We start from the raw sequence: 21,589 nt of genomic DNA, 5'->3' as shown, positions 1-21,589 counted from the left end.
GGATTAATTGAGCAGTCTTCGTCTGAATGTCATGGATTTCTGTATTATGTTTTCAAACAAGTTATGGAGGCAGTAAACAATGTTGACGTCGGGTAATTCGGTGCTGGAAGCCTTCCCGGTATACAGGCTCACGCTCAAACGTTGAGGTAAAATAATTGCTGTTAGGTTCAATTTCATGATATCAGGATATCATGATAGCAGCTAGGAAATTGATAAGTCTGTGATTAATATTGAATGTGCCTCCCTGTGACATGCTGGGAAATCAATTAGCCCGGATTTTACACAGCTACAATTGGGCATTCTAAATTTCCCAGTTCCTCAGTTATCGAGTTCCATAAGTATAAAACTTAAAAATGGTTTCCTTTAAAATCAGAAAAGGACCAATTAACCGGTGCTGTTGAGAAACGTGTATGCCAGGCAAAACAAGTTGCATCTCGGTAGCCTGACAGTTAAGAAATAATTTGCCTGTGTTTAAATTAACAAATACACCAATACATCACTAACGTTTCATGTTTAACCGGAGAATTAGGAAAGCAGATGTTCGAAGGTGTAATAGCTGTTGAGTTTTATTCCTCAGTTATCGAGTTCCATAAGTATAAAACTTAAAAATGGATTGCTTTAAAATCAGAAAAGAACCAATTCACCGTTGCTGTTGAGAAAAGTGTATGCCAGGCAAAACAAGTTATATCTCGGCAGCCTGAAAGTTAAGAAATAATTTGCCTGTGTTTAAATTAACAAATACACCAATACATCACTAACGCGTTTCATGTTTAACCGGAGAATTAGGGAAGCAGATGTTCGAAGGTGTAATAGCTGTTGAGTTTTATTCCTCAGTTATTGAGTTCCATAAGTATAAAACTTAAAAATGGTTTGCTTTAAAATCAGAAAAGAACCAATTCACTGAATTCACCGTTGCTGTTGAGAAAAGTGTATGCCAGGCAAAACAAGTTGCATCTCGGTAGCCTGACAGTTAAGAAATAATTTGCCTGTCCTTAAATTAACAAATACACCAATACATCGATCACTAACGTTTCATGTTTAACCGGAGAATTAGGGAAGCAGATGTTCGCAGGTGTAATAGCTGTTGAGTTTTATTCCTCAGTTATCGAGTTCCATAAGTTTAAAACTTAAAAATGGATTGCTTTAAAATCAGAAAAGAACCAATTCACCGTTGCTGTTGAGAAAAGTGTATGCCGGGCAAAACAAGTTGCATCTCGGTAGCCTGAAAGTTAAGATATAATTTGCCTGTGTTTAAATTAATTTGAAATAAAGGGAATAAAGAAATAATTTTCCATTTTTTAATTGCATGATGCTGGTCGTTGTAAACCGTATTTTATAAAATATTTCAGATTGATTTACTGTGCCTCTGGACTATTTTGACACATCACCCAAAATTAATTTAAAGGAATTTGAGTTATTTGTCGTCATTAAAACTTTATGACGAAGTCGGCCCAACAAATGTGTCGTGATTAACACCTCTCTCTTCCTTTGTTTCTCGCTCTGCCTTTTTAGTGTGAGTCTTGTTACAACTCCCACTGAGATTTTGGTAATTTTTTTTTACGAACAGCGGGGACCCACAATCCTGACCCAAGTTAAGCTCCTTATGTCAAAAGGTAGCGGTTATTGGGAGTTGTGTCTCGCTGGTCATATGAGTTAGGGTTCGGATTCGGGTTCTTTTTAGGGTGAGGGGTAAGAACCCGTGTTCGAGTGACTTTTTTTTTCCTCCAGTTTTTCTTTTATAAATTTTTTTTTTTCCTTTTTTGTTTTAATTTTTGTTAACTTTTTTTCTTAGTTTGTTTCTTTTAATTTTCTTTGAAGTGAAGTGTGTAGTCGACCGTTATAAATTGCATCGACCGTTTCAAACGGCAACGACCGTTTACGAAAGGGGAATTTCCATCGGGAACGGTGGTCTTAAACTGTTGGACATTCAATTCAGTGATCATTGAGGCGCAGAGGCTAATGGTGTTAAGAAAAAATACATGCGGATGAAAATCGTATTAGTTCTTCAGGTGGAACATTTTATTATTATTTTTTTCCTGTCTAAAGTGGGTGGAGCAATTATTCGTAAGAGCAGTTTTTGATACCGAAAGCTTCCCCTTTACCTTAATATACAAAAGCTCTCGTTTTTCGAAAAGCATTTATTTCTGAAAGGTATATTAGTTCGATTGAAGACCCTCTATCTAATAACGAATTTTTGTGAAAGGTTCTAAGCCATTAAATGTAAATCTGTCTCCATTAGAACAATTCAGGTTAATGAGTACTGTTAATGAGTACTGTTTTTTTTTTTTTTGATGCGACCGAGATCTTTTGAGATGATTTCTACTCTTGGCTAAACAAAGACTTTTATTACTGTTGGCTAAATTTTCGTATTTACAAATGCAAGTTAAATAACGCAACTCCTTGAATTCCTTATAAGGTCAGAGATGCATACCAAATAGAAAAAAAAAAAAAGATTGCAGCAAACCGGAGTAAGTCAGTAAATAGGAAATCTTCTTCACTGTTTCGACTTCTAGTATAAATGCCTGAAACATGACCGCCCCCTTCCCCCCACAATCTTTGTGCTTTCCATTACGTAGCGCAATACGATCATTCTGTCATGAAGCATGCGCTATATAAGTTTTTAAGTTATTATTATTATTATTATTACGTAAATCCTTTTTCTTTGAACTTTAACCATTGTGAATTGTATTATTTTTTTCGTTTTTCTATTATATTCCGTCTGTTTGTGAAGTCAATATTGTGTATTCTTAAGAATCTTTAATAAACAAAATTATATATATTTATATAAGTATTTTTCGATTATTCCATTTCTGCCGTCATGTGCTACAAAATTAAGCAAAGTATGGGCCAAGTGGATTGGTTCCTACAATACTAGACACATTTCGTTGGAAAACGTTACACGAATGGTGTAGAATCGTCGTGTTACAAGATGGCAGCTTATCCCGTCTTCTCCCCCCTCCCCCCAATTCAATGTTGTTAGAAACAATTTTCGGACAACTTCTAGTAGTTTTGAAATCAACATTGAAATCAATATTGAAGGAGGGGGGAAACGGAGATGGGTGTTCCAACAAATGTGACGAGTATTGTAGCTTCTGCCATCCTAGGCTAGCTACAATTCTTCTGTTTTGCAGAAAAAAGGGCCAAGACCTGAATGGCGAGCCTGAAGGCGTGCTGCAATAATATATATATATATTTTGCGTTGTCGTTTCTTAAACTCCCTGTCAGCTACCTTAATTACTCCTGCCTGTTTCATGTCAACAAACCACCCGCAGATACGGAAACTGGAAGGTGTTTAAATTTCCGTAATTCTTGTTGAAGTCTCATTCAGGTTATTTTGGGGAACACTTGATGAAGAACCTTGCGAAACTCTTTTCTAAATCGCTTGCTAAAAAGAGCATAAATGAACGGGTTGACAGTGGAGGACAAGAACATCAGGAAAGTATAGAACAAGTACAGTTGGCGCGGGTGATGTAGGGAGGCTGTTGCAAAATCGATCGCATCCATGACCATACCGGGAAGCCAACAGAGTACCATGCTAAACACAACAACAAGGGCGGTTCTAGTGATGTTGGCTTCTCGAACGTTCAGTGTGTAGGCTTTTTCTGACATCACGCGATTGCGCCGCCAAAGCATGCGATAAACACGCCAATAACAGAAGCACATGACAGCGGTTGGAGCTGCGAGGAATGTAACATCAAGGGCAACTGTGTATGCAGCGTTAAGCTCGAAGGGGTAAAGGCACATCACTTTTCCAGGTTGGAAGGTGTAGTTGTCTGATCCAAATATTAGTGGCGGAATCGAAAAACTGAAGGTGACTATCCAGGCGATGACAAGGAAACAAATTGTATTTCTGGTCGAAAAGACCGTTCGGTATTGGTTGGGTTTAACAACGCAGTAATATCTGTTAATGGCGATGAGTGATAAACTGTTTAAAGATGCTGTGAAAAAAGTTATGAGGCAGAAACCTTGAAAGCGGCAAAGCGATTGGTTGTAAATCCAAACCCCTTTGATGATCGCTCCATCGGATAAGGGCATCACTGTTACAGCCACGAGAAGGTCCGTGCTGGAAAGAGCGACTATGAGAACATCTGTCATAGTAAGGCGGCGACGATTTCTGTAAGCCACGACGAACACCAAACCATTTCCTAACAAAGCTAAGCAGTTGATAATTAGTAGAACGGTTGCTTCAATTGCGATAAGGGAATTCGGTCGATTAGCGATGTCTTGCGCAAGTCGCTTATCCCCTGCAGGCATTTTGTCAAAGACCAACACGAGCCCTTCTTCCATTTGACAACAATTCTGCTAAAGGAATAATGTAATTTAAGCTAATTTACATCCCAAATTTCTTGTTGACGTAATGCAAGATGCGTTCATTTATGAATTTGAATTTGTCTTGAGCAAACATACACTTGACATCTTTTTCCGAGCTAAAGATCCTACACTGACCAATCATCATCCTTCTCATTCTTTCATCGTTTATTAATAAGAAGTAATAAAGATGCCAGGATAATAATTTAATTAACAGTAATAGATTTTACTCTCTCTAACGCCAGACGATTTTACTCGTCAATGGGGAAGCCTTCGGCAGTGAAACGGTGAAGGTACTTGCCTCGGTACTTTAGGTACTTGGTTCTTGGCTCGGTTTAAAATTCGCAAAAGCGGAAGAATCAAATAATAACGAACTTTGTCAAGGTATTTAGCTCTGGTGCAGTAGTTAGGGACATTGTACACAGAAATCAACTCGAATCAAGTCAAGACCAATGGTAGCTCTTCTTGAAATAATGTTATTAACATCCCACATTTCTTGTTGACAAAATGCAAGGTGCATTTATTTAGTTAAGAAATTGAATCGAGCAAAAAACTACTTGACAACCATTTCCTAGGTCAATCATCCTCTTCATCGTTCAAGAATTAATGAAAATGTCAGTCCATAGTTACATGTAATTGAAGGGAACTGCTTATGAAATCTGGCAAACGAATGCACGCCTTGGATAAATTTTGCTTGTAAAATGGCTTATTCTGCCTGCCGGCAGCGCTCGTAAAAATCGCTTATTCTGCTCGGACCCTTTTAGGCCGGGGTTAAACGCCGTACTTCACATGAGCCGAACCTAATTACAGTTTAGGTCGACCCAAACTAGTTAAGTTCGCCTGTTGAGTCAAACGTCGAAACTTTAACTGACCACGAAAATAAATAGCAAAACCGAGATCGAGGCTGTCTCATACATCAACATGATTATGCATTTGGTTCGGCTCATGTGAAGATCGGCGTTTGACTCAAAGGCGATCTTCAGCCGTTATTCCCGCCTGGAGTGGCCGTGAAGAACGCCTCAGCCGATCCAAATAAAACCAGTCGAACTTAATTGGGTCGAACGCCGTACTTCACATGAACTTGATTCGTGTAAGTTAGTTGAATTGAATTCGGCTCATGTGAAGTACGGCGTTTAACCCGGGCCTTATTCTGCTAGAATTCTACTCGGTATCCGAAAAAAATTTCGGCCCCGTATTTATTTTCTGCCATAAAGATGACAGGAATTTTCCGCTTTTTTTCTGGCAAATGATTAACAGGTAGCCATAGTTTTTAACGTCATAAAAAGATTTGTTTAGTCATTCTTATGCCGAATTGAAGATAATTTGAGAAGCCAACAATATTTCTTTAAAAGACAAATTTCTGCGAATTTTTTTCATCCTATTCACTTGAAATATTTCTCGCCAAGTGTTGCATCTTTAGATCCAAATAAACACTCAAAAATAAAGATTTTTAACGATCTTTCTTTCTAACCCTAATCCAAACCTTTCAGTTTAATAGTCTGTCAATAATTTGCATAAGAAGCTTAAAATAAACGTCGCAACGCACACAAGAAATTTAGTCGCATTTACCTCTTCGTCGAATTCTCGCTAATATTTTACTACCCGTAATGTTACGTACAACACTGGAACCAAACGGGAAATTCTCTGGTAACTTTTTCGGGTTGGATATCTGAGAAGGAATCGAACATCTTGAGTGGATCTGTGTTTCCAATTTTCTGGCTATTCATAATTTATTGTACTCAACTCTGCAGTCTTTGAGATTTCAACTAATTTTGTTAGTCAAGAATTTTTTGAAAGAAAGCTTGTGGTCCATTTTTGTGCTGCACTATTGAAAGAAATGGTTCTTCAGTAAATGGTTCAATCTCGAACACTGGTGGGAATCTAGTTGCGCGTGGTTTTTGACAGGGCGTGTTAAGCTTGTTTGAACGCAGGCAATGAAATGGGAAATTTTTTCTTCAATAAAACTTTTGGTTGGAAAAGGTTTTTGTGAGATTTTTGTGTTTTTGTGGATTGATCATGTTCGAACTTTAAGACTCTGTCGAACGGCATGGTTTGCGCGCGTTTGTTTATGTTTTTAATCTGCTTGATGGGGAGAAAATAAGCAACATTGGTGTCCTTTTCTATAAGTGAATGGAAGAGAAGTTGGCTTGAAGAATTCAAATGTATATTTCCAATAAATAAAGCAAAGCGCGGCTCTAACACTAATCAAAGATATTCGGGTTTCCTCACTTGAAGCGGCTCGCATCGCGACCGCGATTCAAACAGTTCAAATATCAAACCGACATCGATAAAGTACATATTTATTGTCTTCGATTCTTCGTTCTTGTAAAAAGGGTTAAACGTTTGTTTTTTTACAAAAATATAAAGAAGAAGTACTAGTATTTTGTTCGATAATATACAATTTGTGGTGATCAGTTGCTCTTAAAGACTCTGCTTCAATCGAGTCACGCACGCAAACAGCTTGCTCCTTTTGGTCAATACCAGGAACGTTTGACCAAGACATAAGCTTTATAAGACACAAAATCATTCAGCCATAGGTTGTCTGATATAAGATTAAGATTTCCTGAACAACTTCCGAAAATATTACAGAGAATAAAATTCAAACACAGAGGAGAACAAATGTAGCTCATTCATGATCAGTACAAGCAATGACTTCAGCAAATGAAACTGGAACTCCAGTGATCCCGAACTGACTACCGTGGCTCAGGTCTCTGAGTTCTTCTTTCGGATGTATCTGCAAGTTGTCATCGTCACTTCATCACGGTTAAACTGCTCAGTTATCCACTGGTGTTTCCCACTGTCGACATGGCGAATTCGCGGCCGATATATCAATAACTATTAAATAAACATAACTACCAATTAGCTATAAAACAAAAATTAAAGGAATAATAACACTATTAATATAAAGCAAATCCAGCATTAAATTTGAACAATATTTCTCCGATTGCGATGGATTGAAAGCAAGATGGAGACGTGCGACAGTCAACGGAGGTTTCATGGTCCACGAAACGTTAGAATCGGGACTGGCGTAAAGTTTTCATGTAAGGCGAGAAGAGCCCGTGGGAACACACCTTTAACGGACGAGTTACAGAGCGACTTAAGTTCTGATTTTCTGATTGGGCGGAAATTTCCGCAATTGTCTTTTTTCCGCCCAATCAGAGAACCTCATACAGTGAGGTCAGTTCGTGATTCCTTATATCAAAGGTTAAATACTATATCAACCGTCGCCATTTTTTTCTATCGCTCTCCTTGTCGGGCTCACAAAACAGACATACTATGCGGCGAAAATTTGGGTCGCAAAGGAACCCGCCAGACCTAGAAGATTTTGTTACGTGGGGGCCATTATCTGTACATGTGTAAAATCAAAATGCTTGGTCAAAACACCCTGGAAGAGCCGACGAGACTATTGCAAGGGAAGGTATTGGTCGTGTTTTTGTGTTCCGCTTCTTGAATATCACCGTCGCGAATTAATTTTGCCTTTTTGGTATAAGTATTGCTATCGGCCGCGCAGAATTCAACTTGTTGTTTTGCGCGGGAAATTTATCTTGTCGCATTTAACCTAAATGCAAAGGATTTGTGTATTGCCTCGCTGTTAAATAAAGTTTTGCAGGGATCAGCCTAAAAGTGTTTTTGTGAATTGTTGCTGTCTGTGCGGCAAAGTGCGATGAAACAAATGTTAAGCTGACGATTTTGTAAGAATTTTTGAGACGTGTGTAGCAAACAATAGCGGCAGGTACAAAACGCAGGGGCACCCAACGAATCTGTTCCTCACATTATCTGTTCCCCAGAGGAATCTTGCTGGCTGGCAAAAATACAGGTGTTTCGATTCGCTGGCTGGGAAATTTTGTTATTGATAGAGGTTTTGCCTGGGAATTACTGACTTTTTGTAGCATTTCAACCCGAGCTGGCTGTAGAAACTCTGAAGACTGAGGACGACTAAAAAAAAAAAAAAGAACCCCTTCCCTCTCCCACAGAGTAGTCACAAACATACGACGCCTGGTCAGAGTGATTGGGCTTGCGGAAAAAACCTGTTTTGTCGCTTTTGTTCGGTCGTTTTGGATCGAGGGATTTGAAAGCGCGCGGAATTCCTGGCTGGGAAATAAATTTGATCAGCTGGCTGGGAAACCAACCAATTTTATCTAGCTGGCTGGGAAATTTCTTGTGTGTCTTGCTGGTAAAAAGGAACAGATAATGTTTTCCCAGCAACACTGAAAAACACCTGAAAATGCCTTAACATTTATTTTCATTCACTGGGGTATAATAATACATTTTACAACAAAGAGGTCGTTGGGTGCCTCTGAAAACGCAGGTCACAGGGCACAGGGCACAGGTCATTATTTAACCTATACAGAAAGTATCCTAAACATTCATAAAAGCTAACCTTAGGGCCTAATTAGGCCTCATTAGGCCTTTTAAGGCCTAATTAGGCCTAAAGAAAAGTATCCTAAACATTCATAAAAGCTAATTTTAGGCCTAATTAGGCCTAAAGAAAAGTTTTTAGGCCTAAGGTTAGCTTTTTTGAATGTTTAGGATACTTTCTGTATAGGTAAAACAATGACCTGTGCCCTGTGCCCTGTGCCCTGTGCCCTGTGCCCTGCGTTTTGTACCTGCCGCAAACAGTAGCCTGCGATGGAAGGCTAAACCCCAAGCTATTTGTGATGCTTGCAAGTATCAAGTACAAAATGCTTGGAAAAATCATGAAAAAAGCGCGATTGCAGCAGCCCTGAAGCGGAAGTTTCATCCGTGACATCTTGTCAAAGCGACAAAGAAACAGCTACTGTCGTACAACGAAAAAACCAAGGTTAAAGACTTGTATCTGAAGCACGAAGGTGGAACGCTGGGGGATCATGTGGCAGGTGTTTTTGAGCCTGAATTGCCTAGTGATAAATCTAATTGGAAAACAAAAAAAAAGAGAAGCAAACAGCCAAACCTCTGTTTGTCAGTGTGCCCAACTACAAGAAATAAAGCATGTGTAAAGGTATACACAGAAAAGGAATATTCATGGAAACATAGTTAATAGACGGGTATGGTTATGAAACCCAACAGCTTTCTTTGTTGTAGGTTTTTGTTCTCTTTTTTGGCCTTGACCGTGCACAAAACACAATAGTTGTTTACTCCGTACTGAGGAACTAACTAATAGAAACGTGTTGTTACGTAATTCATGCATAGTGTATGAGCACAAAACAAAAGATTGTGCACAGTCGTGGACTTTCCAACCTAAATCTTGGCATCTTTGTTTTCTCCTATGATGTTTGCCGAGCTTCTAAACTAGTCCCCTCTATTACCTATGATGGAAAGGATCCAAAAAGCCAGTGTGTACATTGTTTTTCTGTGTTTAAAACTGAAACAAAATTTATTTTTAATAATAACTACCAAAAATTGTTTATTATTATTTTTTAATGAGGGACAGGGTTTAACATCACAAAAATCATACATATCAGTTAAATAAATTGGAGCGGCATTATTGTCGCGTGAATCCAACAATACCTTATGATGCAAATCATAGGATTAGTTGCAAATTCTACTAGTGACCTTCTTGTTGGTAATGGTAATGATGATAATTCACCAGGCAGTACTAAACAGTTCAATCACAACGAAGCATAACTTATTACAAGAGCAAACTACGTGTACAACTTGCAGGAACAGTTTTAAGAAAAATGAAAGGGAATAAAAGCATTTAATTCCATAGCAAACTTAGTACCATACTTCCACATTTACCATTTTTGCAGGAAGATATTAAATAAATACACTTGCCAATAACACTGAAGCAGTTCTACTGAGAGAAACATAATGGCTCCTGAAAGTTTTCAGGTGAAAAACACATTGCATGTAACCAGAAACTCATGAGGGTTGAAACGTGTAACGGCCCCTTGTGTGCTAGGAAACAAGCTTCTGAATATTCAATTTGTTAAGTACCATATTTGGAACACCAAGAGCGAGGGGTTTCCAAATATGGTACTTAGCACTGAAACATTCAACCAATCAGTTTGTACTGGATATTCGGAAGCTGTGAACGTGCGTTACACGTTTCAACCCTTATGGGTTTCTGATATAACTAATTAACTAAAGTTGTATTATCATTTTTTAATTCCCAGGTTATTATACAGTACGAATACAAAGCAATTCTGAGACAGTTAACATCCCACTTTAAAAGTCTTGAAATTAGCCTTTAATTAAGTCTCGTTCTCATTCCTGACATAACATAATCAGTCTTGTGGCCTGTAAGATTAAAAAGGCTGCAGCAATCGCTTGTTAATCGCACCAAAGAAGGAAGGCCAAAGATTGGTCAATTAACAACTATTCACTGAAGTGGAGGTGGCTAGTGATGGATATTTACCGAGCCGCGAAGTGGAGTGGTAAATATCCATCACTAGCCACCGACACTGAGGTGAATAGTTGTTTTAGTATATGCTCAAACAGTGAGCTAATATAGCACAAAAAGATGATTTTAACTCATTTATTCCTGCAAAGATTACAACATTTTCGGGCCCAAATTCCGCGCGAATTGCTCGGAGGTGAACACTTAACAATTATTCCATAAGCGCGCGTTGGATATAAGATGGTAAATAGCCAACGAGGCGCGTAGCGCCGAGTTGGCTATAACCACTCTCATATCCAACAAGCGCGAATGGAATAATTTTTTTATTAAATTCCTTCAACTCCAAAAATTTGGAAGTACGAAATACGAGCGGAAAAAGCGAGCAAATCCGAGCGAAATCGAAAAAAACTTGATGAGAACTGATGCGATGTTGTGTAATACCTTGTTGTCAGACAGACGCAGGCTCATCACAAAAACATTTCTTGCCTTTTCGCGTACTTCTAAACGTCGGAATTGATCCAAACTTTCCACAAAAAAAAGTTTTTTTCTCATTTTTGGCTTTATTCAAAAAGTAATTTCGCATTCCGGCGAAAACATTTTTAGTTTAGCAACGCTTAACGCAATCATTTACCATAAAAGGTCAAACCAAGGTATATGAGCTGATAACCGAGATTGAGTGAACCAATCAGAGCACGCGAAATGCATTATCCGAGGTTGAGAATTTAATAATTAACAATTATACCATGAGCCCGCGTAGGATATGAGATGGTAAAAAGCCAACGAGGCGCGTAGCGCCGAGTTGGCTATAACCACTCTCATATCCAACAAGCGCGAATGGAATAATTGTTTTATTAAATTCCTTCACCCCCAAAAATTTGGAAGTACGAATTAGGAGCGGAAAAAGCGAGCAAATCCGAGCGAAATCGAAAAAAACTTGATGAGAACTGATACGATGTTGTGTAATACCTTGTTGTCAGACAGACGCAGGCTCATCACAAAAACAGTTCTTGCCTTTTCGCGTACTTCTAAACGTCGGAATTGATCCAAACTTTCCACAAAAAAAGTTTTTTTCTCCTTTTTGGCTTTATTCAAAGAGAAATTTGGCATTCCGACGAAAACATTTTTAGTTTAGCAACGCTTAACGCATTCATTTACCATATAAGGTCAAACCAAGGTATATGAGCTGATAACCGAGATTGAGTGAACCAATCAGAGCACGCGAAATGCATTATCCGAGGTTGAGAATTAAATAATTCTTTTTAGTATAAACTAAAACAGTGGATAGCATTTAACTCGCGCGCTGATTGGCTACTCAAACTCCGGATTTCTTTGTTATTAAATTCTCAACCTCGGATAAAGCATTTCGTAAACTAAGCATTCAAATTTTCCACAGCATTTCTTAAGAATGGTAAATTGTTCCTGAAGATCTTTGTTCTTCTGATTGTGGGCATCTGGCAGGTCTTTTCCAATAGCAGAGTGCTTGTGTTCCTCAATGCGTTGGAAAACCTTTGCTTAGTTTACGAAATGCTTTTTATCCAAGAAAAGAAACCTTAGCTAAACACTCAATCTGACTCAATCAAAGCAAAACTATTTAGTACCTAATTGTTACCCTCTACGTTCCACATTGCAGTGTTTTTAATTTCTTGCAACGAGATTTTCACACACATTCTTAGTATTTAAAGAACTCACAAGAATCTGACTTTTAGTTTTTAGTTTTTACGAATTTGAAAATGATGAACGAATCATCGAAACGTCATTCAAAATTATTATCACTAATTTTTACTCTCAATTGTTTGTCGAAAACCTCCGTTATTAGACTTTTTTATTTCATCAAGCCATTCCTGTCTCCATTTCCCACTGCTTTCGTCGATTGCCTGACAGAGGCAACTTAAAGATACCTATCCCTTTCGTCCGTCTACAAGTATCGCAACCAAAAACAGCACGGTTGAACCCTGGCATTGGTTTCCACAAATCAAAACACAGAAAACTTGAATATAACTTCGCTTCTGTCTACCTATACCTGGAGAGTTTCGAACAACGGGCAATAAGTACTTCGGTCTGCAAACCTAGGATCTGGAAACGCTACGTTGACGACACTTTCACCATCCTGGATCGTGGAAACGTTGATAGCTTCTTACAGCATCTGAATAACCGGCAGCCTTCCATTCGCTTCACCATGGAGACGGAGAACGACTATACAAACTCGCTTTCCCTGACACCGCAGTTTCAAGAGAATCGGACGGCCGCCTCACCACCAGCGTATACAGGAAGCCTACGCACACTGATCAGTGCTTAGCCTATGATTCTCACCACCCGCAATCAGTAAAACGTGGTATTTTCAAGTGCCTCTACGAGCGCGCCAAACGTCTCGTAGAAAAAACCCTCTGTTATCTCCAAGGAGAAGAAACACCTGTCTTCTGTTCTTGTCTCTAATGGTCACCCTCTTTCTTTCTTGCAGAAAATGACCAAGACTAGGAAACCGAGTAGCAGTGCTGAGCCCACGATCGAGTACAAGTCTACTGCGGTTTTACCCTATGTCAAAGGCCTATCCGAACAACTTCCCCGCTGCCTAAAGCCACAAGGCATACGCGCTGTTTTCAGGTCGGAGACTACATTAAGATCACATCTAGTACGGCCGAAAGACGCTGTCGAGCCTACTAATCAAGATAGAGTGATTTACAGGATTCCTCGTGAATGCGGTAAAGTCTGGAAGACCTATGCAAGATAGAACCTTGAGCTCGGTTAGTTGAGAGTACTGACGGAAGAACGGTAGAACGATAACGTCATAACCATTTGTTCGCAAACGTTCGTGTGCTTTCAGAGTTTTGCTCTGATCAGGACATCTTTAAGGGATTTTTCTTTGTGATATGATAGACGGGGAGGCTGCTTAAATATTTCTCTTAAGTGTGGTTGGTTTTGAATTAATTAAGTGCCATTTCCCGATAAGTATGTTCTTCAAGTTAGGAAGTGCCGAGTAACACTGTGTGACAAAAGGCAGTATTCTGCAGTGTGCATTTCTAGTGACCTTTTGTGCTCAGTGTCACTTCAGACAGCTGTTTTTCAACCATGTTCTCTGGTTATCCTCTGCTGAAAAGGTGTGTTTTGAAATTTCTCATTTTTTCATCAAACGTAGTTAGAAGAATTCGTTCGCAGAAGCCGTAGTGCTTCCCCTTTTACGAAGCCTTCGGTAACGCCTAGTGGGTGACACGAATTCAAATTCGCGTATTGAAAGGTCTCTGTCTCTTTATAGTGAGTTTGCACGTCAAGGCCGCGAGATTCCCTGTTAAATCTGTCGCCCTTGCACACTTTTGTGTTCAAGAATGTCAGCCGTAAATTTGATCGTGTTGTGAAAGTTGTTTGCTTTTACAATGAAGTTTTCTATTTTGTCTCTGGTTGTGTTCTTTTCCGCACTAGCAGTTTAGTGGGGCTCTGTCTGAGTATCTCTGTCTCTATGAAAATGTTGGCAAAGGACACGCCGTTTTGGTACCCATTACTGTTCATCATCATCATCATCATTGGTTATACTTTCTCCGTCGCGTTAGCTGCTGCTTCCGGTCTGGTTGGCCACGTGGGCTTGAGAGTTGCGTCTGGTGCGTTTTTTGCGTAACTTCGGGAATCGCTGCCGCAGAAGCTGTTGAAATGTTGACCGATTAAGTATTCTCTTGATTAGGTCTTCCCGCGAAAGATTTTTCTCGAGAATGAAATTCGCTTTTGTCCACACCGAATACGAATGGGAGCGATCCGGTTGTATAGATAACGCCCTTTTGGTCGGGTGGGCGTAGTCGCGTCTGACAATGTGTGCGATGTAATTCAGGTAGTGTACATGAATCACATCCTTCAACCGCGGCGTACCAAAAAAATTGTCGAGCTCGGCGTTCGAGTATTTATAAGCCATTGATTCCTCGCCATCCTCACATGGCCTTCTCGCATAGCTGCCCGGTGTCATCTGACGTAAAAACCGGTACCAATTGCAACAACTCGATGTATAAAAGTTTGATATGCTCCTCGGTCGGGCATTCTGCTTGAACGCCGTTAATCAACGAGTTTTAAACAAAGCTTTGCAAAAAGTTTAATCTGACTCGTTTGTTCACATTTTTGTTCCGTGGGTCGATCTGTAAATAGTATATTCTGCAGAAATGGAATGACTTCTCTTGTAGTATGAACCAAAGCATCTCTCTCAAGAATTCTGTAGGAACTAGCAATCCCCTCTTTTTGATTATATGTTAATTTATGTATAGTGCCCGCAAGGCATACATGGTATGGCAAATGAAGTTTAATCCATCCAAGTGTGAAATAATAATAATAATACAGCCTGAAGTATCAGCCGTCTCCTCGCCCAAACCCGCCAAAGGGTTGCTTGAGGTGCTTTGCTTGGTTTACATGCTTTGCTTGCTTGAGGTTCTTTGATTGCTTGGGGTGCTTTGCTTGTTTCGGGTGCTTTGGTTGCATGGGGTGCTTTGCTTGCTTGAGGTGTGTCGCTTGCTAGTTCGCCACGCCCGACGTTTTCCCTTATAAATAGAAGTTGAGTATATTTAGGATGCTGACCACACTGATCACACTAACTTAAGACACTGAGTGCGAATAGTTGGATATACAATAACAATACCGGTTCTTCAAAAAGGGCAACTAAAGAAAACAACTAACAATTACGAAATGACCGAAATATGCGTGGAAACGTTATGCCTCGTCTAATGCAGCAAGACAATACCCAGACGAAATGGCAGTACTGACCAAAGAACAATGTTACAGTAATATGCAACAAATCAAGTAAGCTAAGCATCTCGAGCAAGCCAAGCACCTCAAGCCAGCAAAGCACCTCAAGCAAGCAAAGCATCTCGAGCAAGCAAAGCATGTAAACCAATCAAAGCACCTCAAGCAAGCAAAGCACCCCAAGGAAGCAAAGCATGTAAAGCAAGCAAAGCACTCCAAGCAAGCAAAGCACCTCAAGCAAGCAAAGTACCTCAAGGAAGCAAAGCACCCGAAGCAAGCAAAGCACCTCAAGCAAGCAAAGCACCCCAAGCAAGCAAAGCACCCCAAGCAATCAAGGCACTTCCAGCAAGCAAAGCACCTCAAGTAAGCGAAGCACCCCAAGCAATCAAAGCACCTCAAGCAACCAAAACACCACAAGCAAGCAAAGCACTCCAAGCAATCAACGCACCTCAAGCAAGCAAAGCATCTATTCTTAAGCAACCGAAGCACCTCAAGCAACCCAAGGACTTCAAACAACCTAAGCACCTCAAGCAATCCAAGCTTTTCAAGCAACCTATGCACCTCAAGCAAACCAAGGAACCCAAGCGCTTCAAGCAGCCCAAGCGTCGAAGTAAGCTAAGAAGGATAAGAAAGGTACGTATGATGTATACGGTACAATTATACAATATATGTCCCCATACATAACGTACCTACCAAACTAGGTAAGTTTCGGTGAGAAACCGCTGCTTCGATGCACTGTAGGACCCCTCTTGGGGAATAACCGCTGATAAGGAATGGATATGAACGGACTGGCCCCTCTCCTTGGTACGTTGGAATACAAAAAAACACGTTTTGTCAACGTTTTTGCCTGTGAAAAGTTTCCAACAAGTCAGGTGAAAATTCAAATTTCCCTAAAATTCTCGAAATTGTCAATTTTTTTTTTTCTAAGATTCCCGAGTGTTTCTAAAATTCTTTTTGATGTCTAACATTCCCAAAAAAATTCCGGAATTATGTAGCTAAGCCTAGTCAGACCTTATCCATGCAATGAAAGCTATTTCTGCAAATCCCGCTTGACAGTTGGTGCGGTTTCTCTGTTCAACTCATCAAGGAACAATGAATTTCGAGATACAAACGCAGAAAAAGCCGAATTCTTCATGTTATCAGGCGCAATCAACAGTACAATGAACTTTATTTTTAAACTCGAATATTTAAGATGCCAATTAAAGATGCTTTTAAAATGTGGATGTAGATGTTTACGGAGATGTAGATGTATGGTTCAGTTTAACGAGGCTCTCATCTATTTTGTTTCATGACCTAAATAAGCAGCTCAGAAAGACAGTCATTAATAAAATTTTTGTATAGTCCACTTTAGCCTCGATCGCACCCCCCCCCCCTCCCTCCCCCCCTCCCTCCCCCAACAATTGTACAATTGTAGCCAACTTGTCATTTGAAATTATGCCTTCTATTCCAATCAGGACGTTTTATTGACAAATACTGTTTGCACAAACCGACATATTTGCAGTTGCATGACTTTCAGATGTGATCTAACCTCAAAATGACGCCTTTGGCACTCGCTATTGTAGAGAGATTGAAACACTATGCATAATTTTTGGTGGCGAGATCAGTTGATGGTCTTGATGCTCCTCTAGATTTCACGCTTTCTTCGATTTGTCAGAGAAAATGTTCATACATATATATTTAAATTAAATTTCATTCATTCCAAAGTGCGATTTTGCAAAGCGAAAGATGATGCAATGATTACGTATCCGACTTAATCGAAATTTCTAATATAATTCGCCCGCTTGGGATGGAAGTAACAAATACATCAACTTTTTTTTTTCAAATTACGCTTACGATTCGTTGCTCATCAATTTTTCAAAACAGAACTTAATAAGTACCGGGATTTTAAACAAGCATTTTCTGCAACCAGTCAAACGTGCCGTTGTGATGTAAAAAACTGGTTTCTGATATATGATTATTCATGATGCTTTGTTTATGAAAAGTTTGTTTTTCAGCCCGTCGCTCAGAAAGTGAAAAAAAGAGACCAAAATGCCACGAAAAAAGCAAAAAGATGGCGGAAAGGTAGTTTTGGCTCTGACTTCGGCAGAAAATGAAGTCGATGAACAAGTGGACACGAAAGGTGAACAGAATTCGGAGAGAGATACTGTAAGCAGCGAAATCGAGATGGTTCAACGACACACGTGGAGCAATAAAGCAGATTACATTCTTGCAACTGTTGGATTTGCCGTAGGTTTCGGGAACTTGTGGAGATTTCCTTATTTGTGTCAGAAAAACGGAGGAGGTGAGAAAGATTCACGAAATAATTAAGGCTATCGTTCTGTAGCCGCTTTGTTTCTTTAAACAACGCTACAACTAAGTGGAAAATTACTTACGATTCTATCATTACGAGTCGTGACCTGTTGATAAATTTTAATTTTTTGGATAGCCGCGGATCACATGAAAATTTTCGCCCCAAGTTATTTTCGGATTAAAAAAGAAATGTTCATTCGTTTGTACATAAAATCAAAAGCAACACAAAGATAATCCTGGCGTCGACGGCCAAACTGTTTCAAAATAACAAGAAAAGCTCAGTATCATAACATCAATCTTAATTTTAATGAGAGTGACGAAGTGATATCAGTCGGGTTAAAACTTTTCTGTGAACTGTTCACTACGAACTCGTCAGTAACGATGCGCTGAGATCTAAATATTTCTTTTCCTCTAGGCCACAGGTTATGCATAATCCCACAGAGTGGTTTTTCATATCCTCTGTTTTTTTATTTTTTTAAGGTAGGGCGGAAAATTTGCGAAGAGGAAAGAAAACGAGTTTTTCGAACAGAGTATCTTTTGAAATTTACGAAAGAGAATATTCGTAATTTTTCTGAAAAAGATTCTTGTCCCAAGTTTTTTTTTTTTTTGTCTTGCAAATAGTCCTATCGTGAACGTTGTTGTTCGTTTGTCCAGTTTATTTTTTTTAGTGAGATTAGAATAATTGATGTTCGGCGCCAAAACTTAGCTAGAAAAAAGCTGACTCGACGAAGAGTAAGGAATTCAGAATTTCACGTGCGCTCTTTGATAACTATTGGAAACAATGGATTGACAGGACCTGCTCAGGGTTTAATACACACATGCAAAAATAAGAAAAAAAGACAGGAGTTTTGAAAGAAAACGGGCAATATATTTATAAAAAAAACAGAAAATCATTTTAGTTGCGCGCTTCAAAATTACTCATCGGAGACTAATGAGAACTAGCCAGAACGTTTTTATTTATCGGTAGCATTCATAAAGTAAAGTCACTGCTTACGAGCCAGAAGGCCCATCAGGCCGGCGCTTATCTCCGGTTTCAGTAGCATTAAGCGACTAGGAATATTTATACTTCCCCCTGGATGGGATGCTAGTCCATCGCAGGGTTACCCCCAGCATTACGCCGGTACCCATTTATACACCTGGGTGGAGAGAGGCACCGTGAGAGTAAAGTGTCTGGTCACTCAAGAACACAACACAATGTCCCTGGCCAGGCCCCGAACCCGGACCACTCGATCCGGAGTCGAGCGCACTAACCATGAGGCCACCGCGCCTCCCACAAAGTGAGAATTTTGGCCAAATATGCCATAACTAAAATTCTGTGTCTATGTGTCCGGCAGCCGGTCGAGATTTTGAAATTACAAAATGGCCGGCAGTTTCCATTTTTAGGGAAAAGGTGTCACATGATAAGGAAAACTTTAATGGGTTACTTCTGGTCACCTTAAAAAAGAAAACTCGACTTAATGTACTCTGTTGAATTTCTTTCGAAAACGTTGAAGGAACTTTATCGTCCGCTTTGAATTCGTTTTCCTCAGGCGCATTTCTTATTCCATACTTCATCAGCCTGGTATTACTCGGCATACCTTTGTTTTTCCTGGAACTCGCTATTGGCCAAAGCGTACGTCAAGGACCCATCGGCGTGTGGAGGGCTATTCACCCTTACCTAGGTGGAGTGGGGCTTGCCTCCGTGGTAGTCTGCCTTCTGATTTCCACGTACTACAACATGATTATCGGTTGGTGCTTTTTTTACCTGTTCATGTCATTTCAAGACCCTCTTCCCTACTCGAAATGTCCATTGGGGCCAAATTGTACCGTAAACGAGGGATGTAGCCTGTCGGGCAGAACGCAGTATTTCTGGTACACAAAGGCACTCGGAGCTGCATCTTCTATAGAGATGAACGGAGAATTCCAGTGGCATCTTTGCCTTGTCTTAGCATTGGCTTGGGTTGTGTTGTATTTGTTCGTCAGTCGCGGAGTCAAGTCAGCTGGAAAGGTAACATTTTTGCTGTAGTTCCTCTTATCACCTATGACTTAAGTTTGCAATATCCGCGCTATAAGTGAACTGCTGTCGTGTGGTATATCAAACCCATTTGAACATCTAAATTCTTTGGAAGAGCGGCAGTTATTACTCCAAAGCCTGATTACAGGTGGTTTTCACGTGACGTCATCGGCGCCATGTTGGGGGACGAAAACAACCGATCTCTCATTAGCTCGGCTTTTGTTCGTTCACCAGCAATTTTACATTAGCCAGAACCTGATGATAATTTCAGGACATATAAGATAAACGATAGACCGAGTAGATTCATCGTGTCTTTAAATTTTGACAACAAATGAACAAAAACCAAGGTCTTAAGTGGAGGCAGGGAACTCTGCGCATGCCTGTTCTCTTGAGTATACCTCTTGTAACTATTTAAGCTCCTAATTTTTGTATGCATTTTCAGTCTGATGATGGTATAGCTTATACCGAAATATAACTGTCACTTAAGGTCTTGGTTTTTGTTCATTTGCTGTCAAAATTTAAAAACACGATGAATCTACTCGGTCCATCGTTTATCATAAATTGTACATTGCAATATTGTTTTCTGTGTCTCTAGAGATTGGTTGCAAACCACCTTTTTGGGAACAATGGAATACCCTACTCTTTTATTCTTTCCTGTGAGTCTACATGATTTCGAGACAATTACAAATGCAACTTTCGCGGAACAAATAATTGGAAGATCGCAAGTCGTGCATGCCCACCCTTACGTCTTCGAGGAATGATTGCGGGTTGGATGCCGGGGTTTTTTTTGCGGGAAAGAAAGCCGACTTGAGTTGGCACCGTCTCGTTAGGAAATTATTTTTATTTTTTTCTTTTCTTAGCTGGATTAACAACAGGGCAAACATATAAAGAATCCTCCTTACTGAAAACAGGATACGAGACTCAATACGGATGTGAGACGAATATGTTTTGAGTTTCATCGCTTGTGTAAACGGACCTTAATTAAAGCCGGGTATCTTCAGTGGCACAAATCTAATTACACTTGGTTACGTTTTCCTTTTTCTTTGCAGGCGGTGTATGTAACTGCCACATTGCCTTACATTGTGTTGGCCATATTCTTTGGAAGAGCGGTTACTCTAAAAGGTTCTTTGGATGGTATCATTCACATGTTTAAGCCACAGGTAATCAAGTACACCTCTTTAAAAAATCAATGAACAAAATCATGTTTAAACCGGAGGAAGAGGCGGGGGGGGGGGGAGGGGGGTGGAGATGTCTCGTTTTAGCCTTGATCTGTGGAAAAATCAAAGGACCCTATGGGTCAATACCGCTGGGTCGGTCACGCAATCCACATACGGAAGTTAGGAGAGCGGGAAAGGACGAGCATTCGATTTGTGGTAGAGTTCACCTTGTTGGGTTAAGCTTAAACTGACGTTTCCAGCGTTAGCGCTTTATCAATTCGTTCTTTCGAAGGGCTAACGCTGGAAACGTCAGCTTTCACTAGATTTCTCTATGCGCAACACCGCAGCTTCTATAGAAACTAAACCCCTTTATTCATTTTGAAGGACAGAAAAGTTATTAAAGTTATTTAAGTTATTTAAGTTATTTAAGTTATTTAAGTTATTTAAGTTATTTAAGTTATTAAATTCCGGCGCATCTTTTCACACTCTGTTCAGTTCTCTAGACTGATGAGTCCCATTGTATGGCTGGATGCTGCCACACAAGTCTTCTTTTCTGTGGGTGTTGGTTTCGGTACACTCATAGCAATGTCAAGCTACAATCCTATTCGCAACAACTGCAAGCGAGACGCCATCTTCATTTCTCTCACTGACAGCTTTACTTCCGTCTTTGCTGCTGTGGTCGTGTTCTCAGTGCTTGGATTCAAGGTACGATTCAGTAAAAGAAACAAACACACGGCTGGGCAGACCCCGACCGTCACTTAACAGTAAATATGTCACTTGAAAAAGGTTTAGTATGAACTGAGATATCTACCG

The 21,589-nt window shown here is 39.9% G+C and overlaps 3 protein-coding genes across 3 annotated transcripts in view; 2 read left to right on the top strand and 1 right to left on the bottom strand.

Moving 5' to 3' along the window:
- Positions 1 to 1,968: 1,968 nt before the first annotated feature.
- Positions 1,969 to 4,278, bottom strand: LOC138041165 (melatonin receptor type 1A-like). Its single transcript, XM_068886934.1, has one exon. It carries the CDS (start codon positions 4,252 to 4,254, stop codon positions 3,325 to 3,327), a length of 930 nt encoding a protein of 309 aa, XP_068743035.1. The 5' UTR covers positions 4,255 to 4,278; the 3' UTR covers positions 1,969 to 3,324.
- Positions 4,279 to 13,088: 8,810 nt separating this feature from the next.
- Positions 13,089 to 16,283, top strand: LOC138039905 (neurofilament heavy polypeptide-like). The gene is made up of 3 exons (XM_068885735.1): positions 13,089 to 13,228; positions 15,418 to 15,970; positions 16,266 to 16,283. The coding sequence occupies exons 1-3, from the start codon at positions 13,089 to 13,091 to the stop codon at positions 16,281 to 16,283; spliced, it is 711 nt and encodes a 236-aa protein (XP_068741836.1).
- Positions 16,284 to 17,127: 844 nt separating this feature from the next.
- LOC138042454 (sodium-dependent neutral amino acid transporter B(0)AT1-like) overlaps positions 17,128 to 21,589 on the top strand; it is an 18,761-nt gene continuing 14,299 nt past the window's right edge. Inside the window, exons 1-4 of the mRNA XM_068888347.1 lie at positions 17,128 to 17,618; positions 19,156 to 19,613; positions 20,669 to 20,779; positions 21,272 to 21,481. Coding sequence (XP_068744448.1) covers positions 17,366 to 17,618; positions 19,156 to 19,613; positions 20,669 to 20,779; positions 21,272 to 21,481 — 1,032 coding nt within the window. The 5' untranslated portion in view covers positions 17,128 to 17,365. The remainder of the gene's footprint in view (positions 17,619 to 19,155; positions 19,614 to 20,668; positions 20,780 to 21,271; positions 21,482 to 21,589) is intronic.

This window comes from Montipora capricornis, chromosome 3, assembly GCF_036669925.1.
Source record: "Montipora capricornis isolate CH-2021 chromosome 3, ASM3666992v2, whole genome shotgun sequence".
NCBI lineage: Eukaryota > Metazoa > Cnidaria > Anthozoa > Scleractinia > Acroporidae > Montipora > Montipora capricornis.
This window is presented reverse-complemented; position numbering and strand designations above follow the sequence as displayed.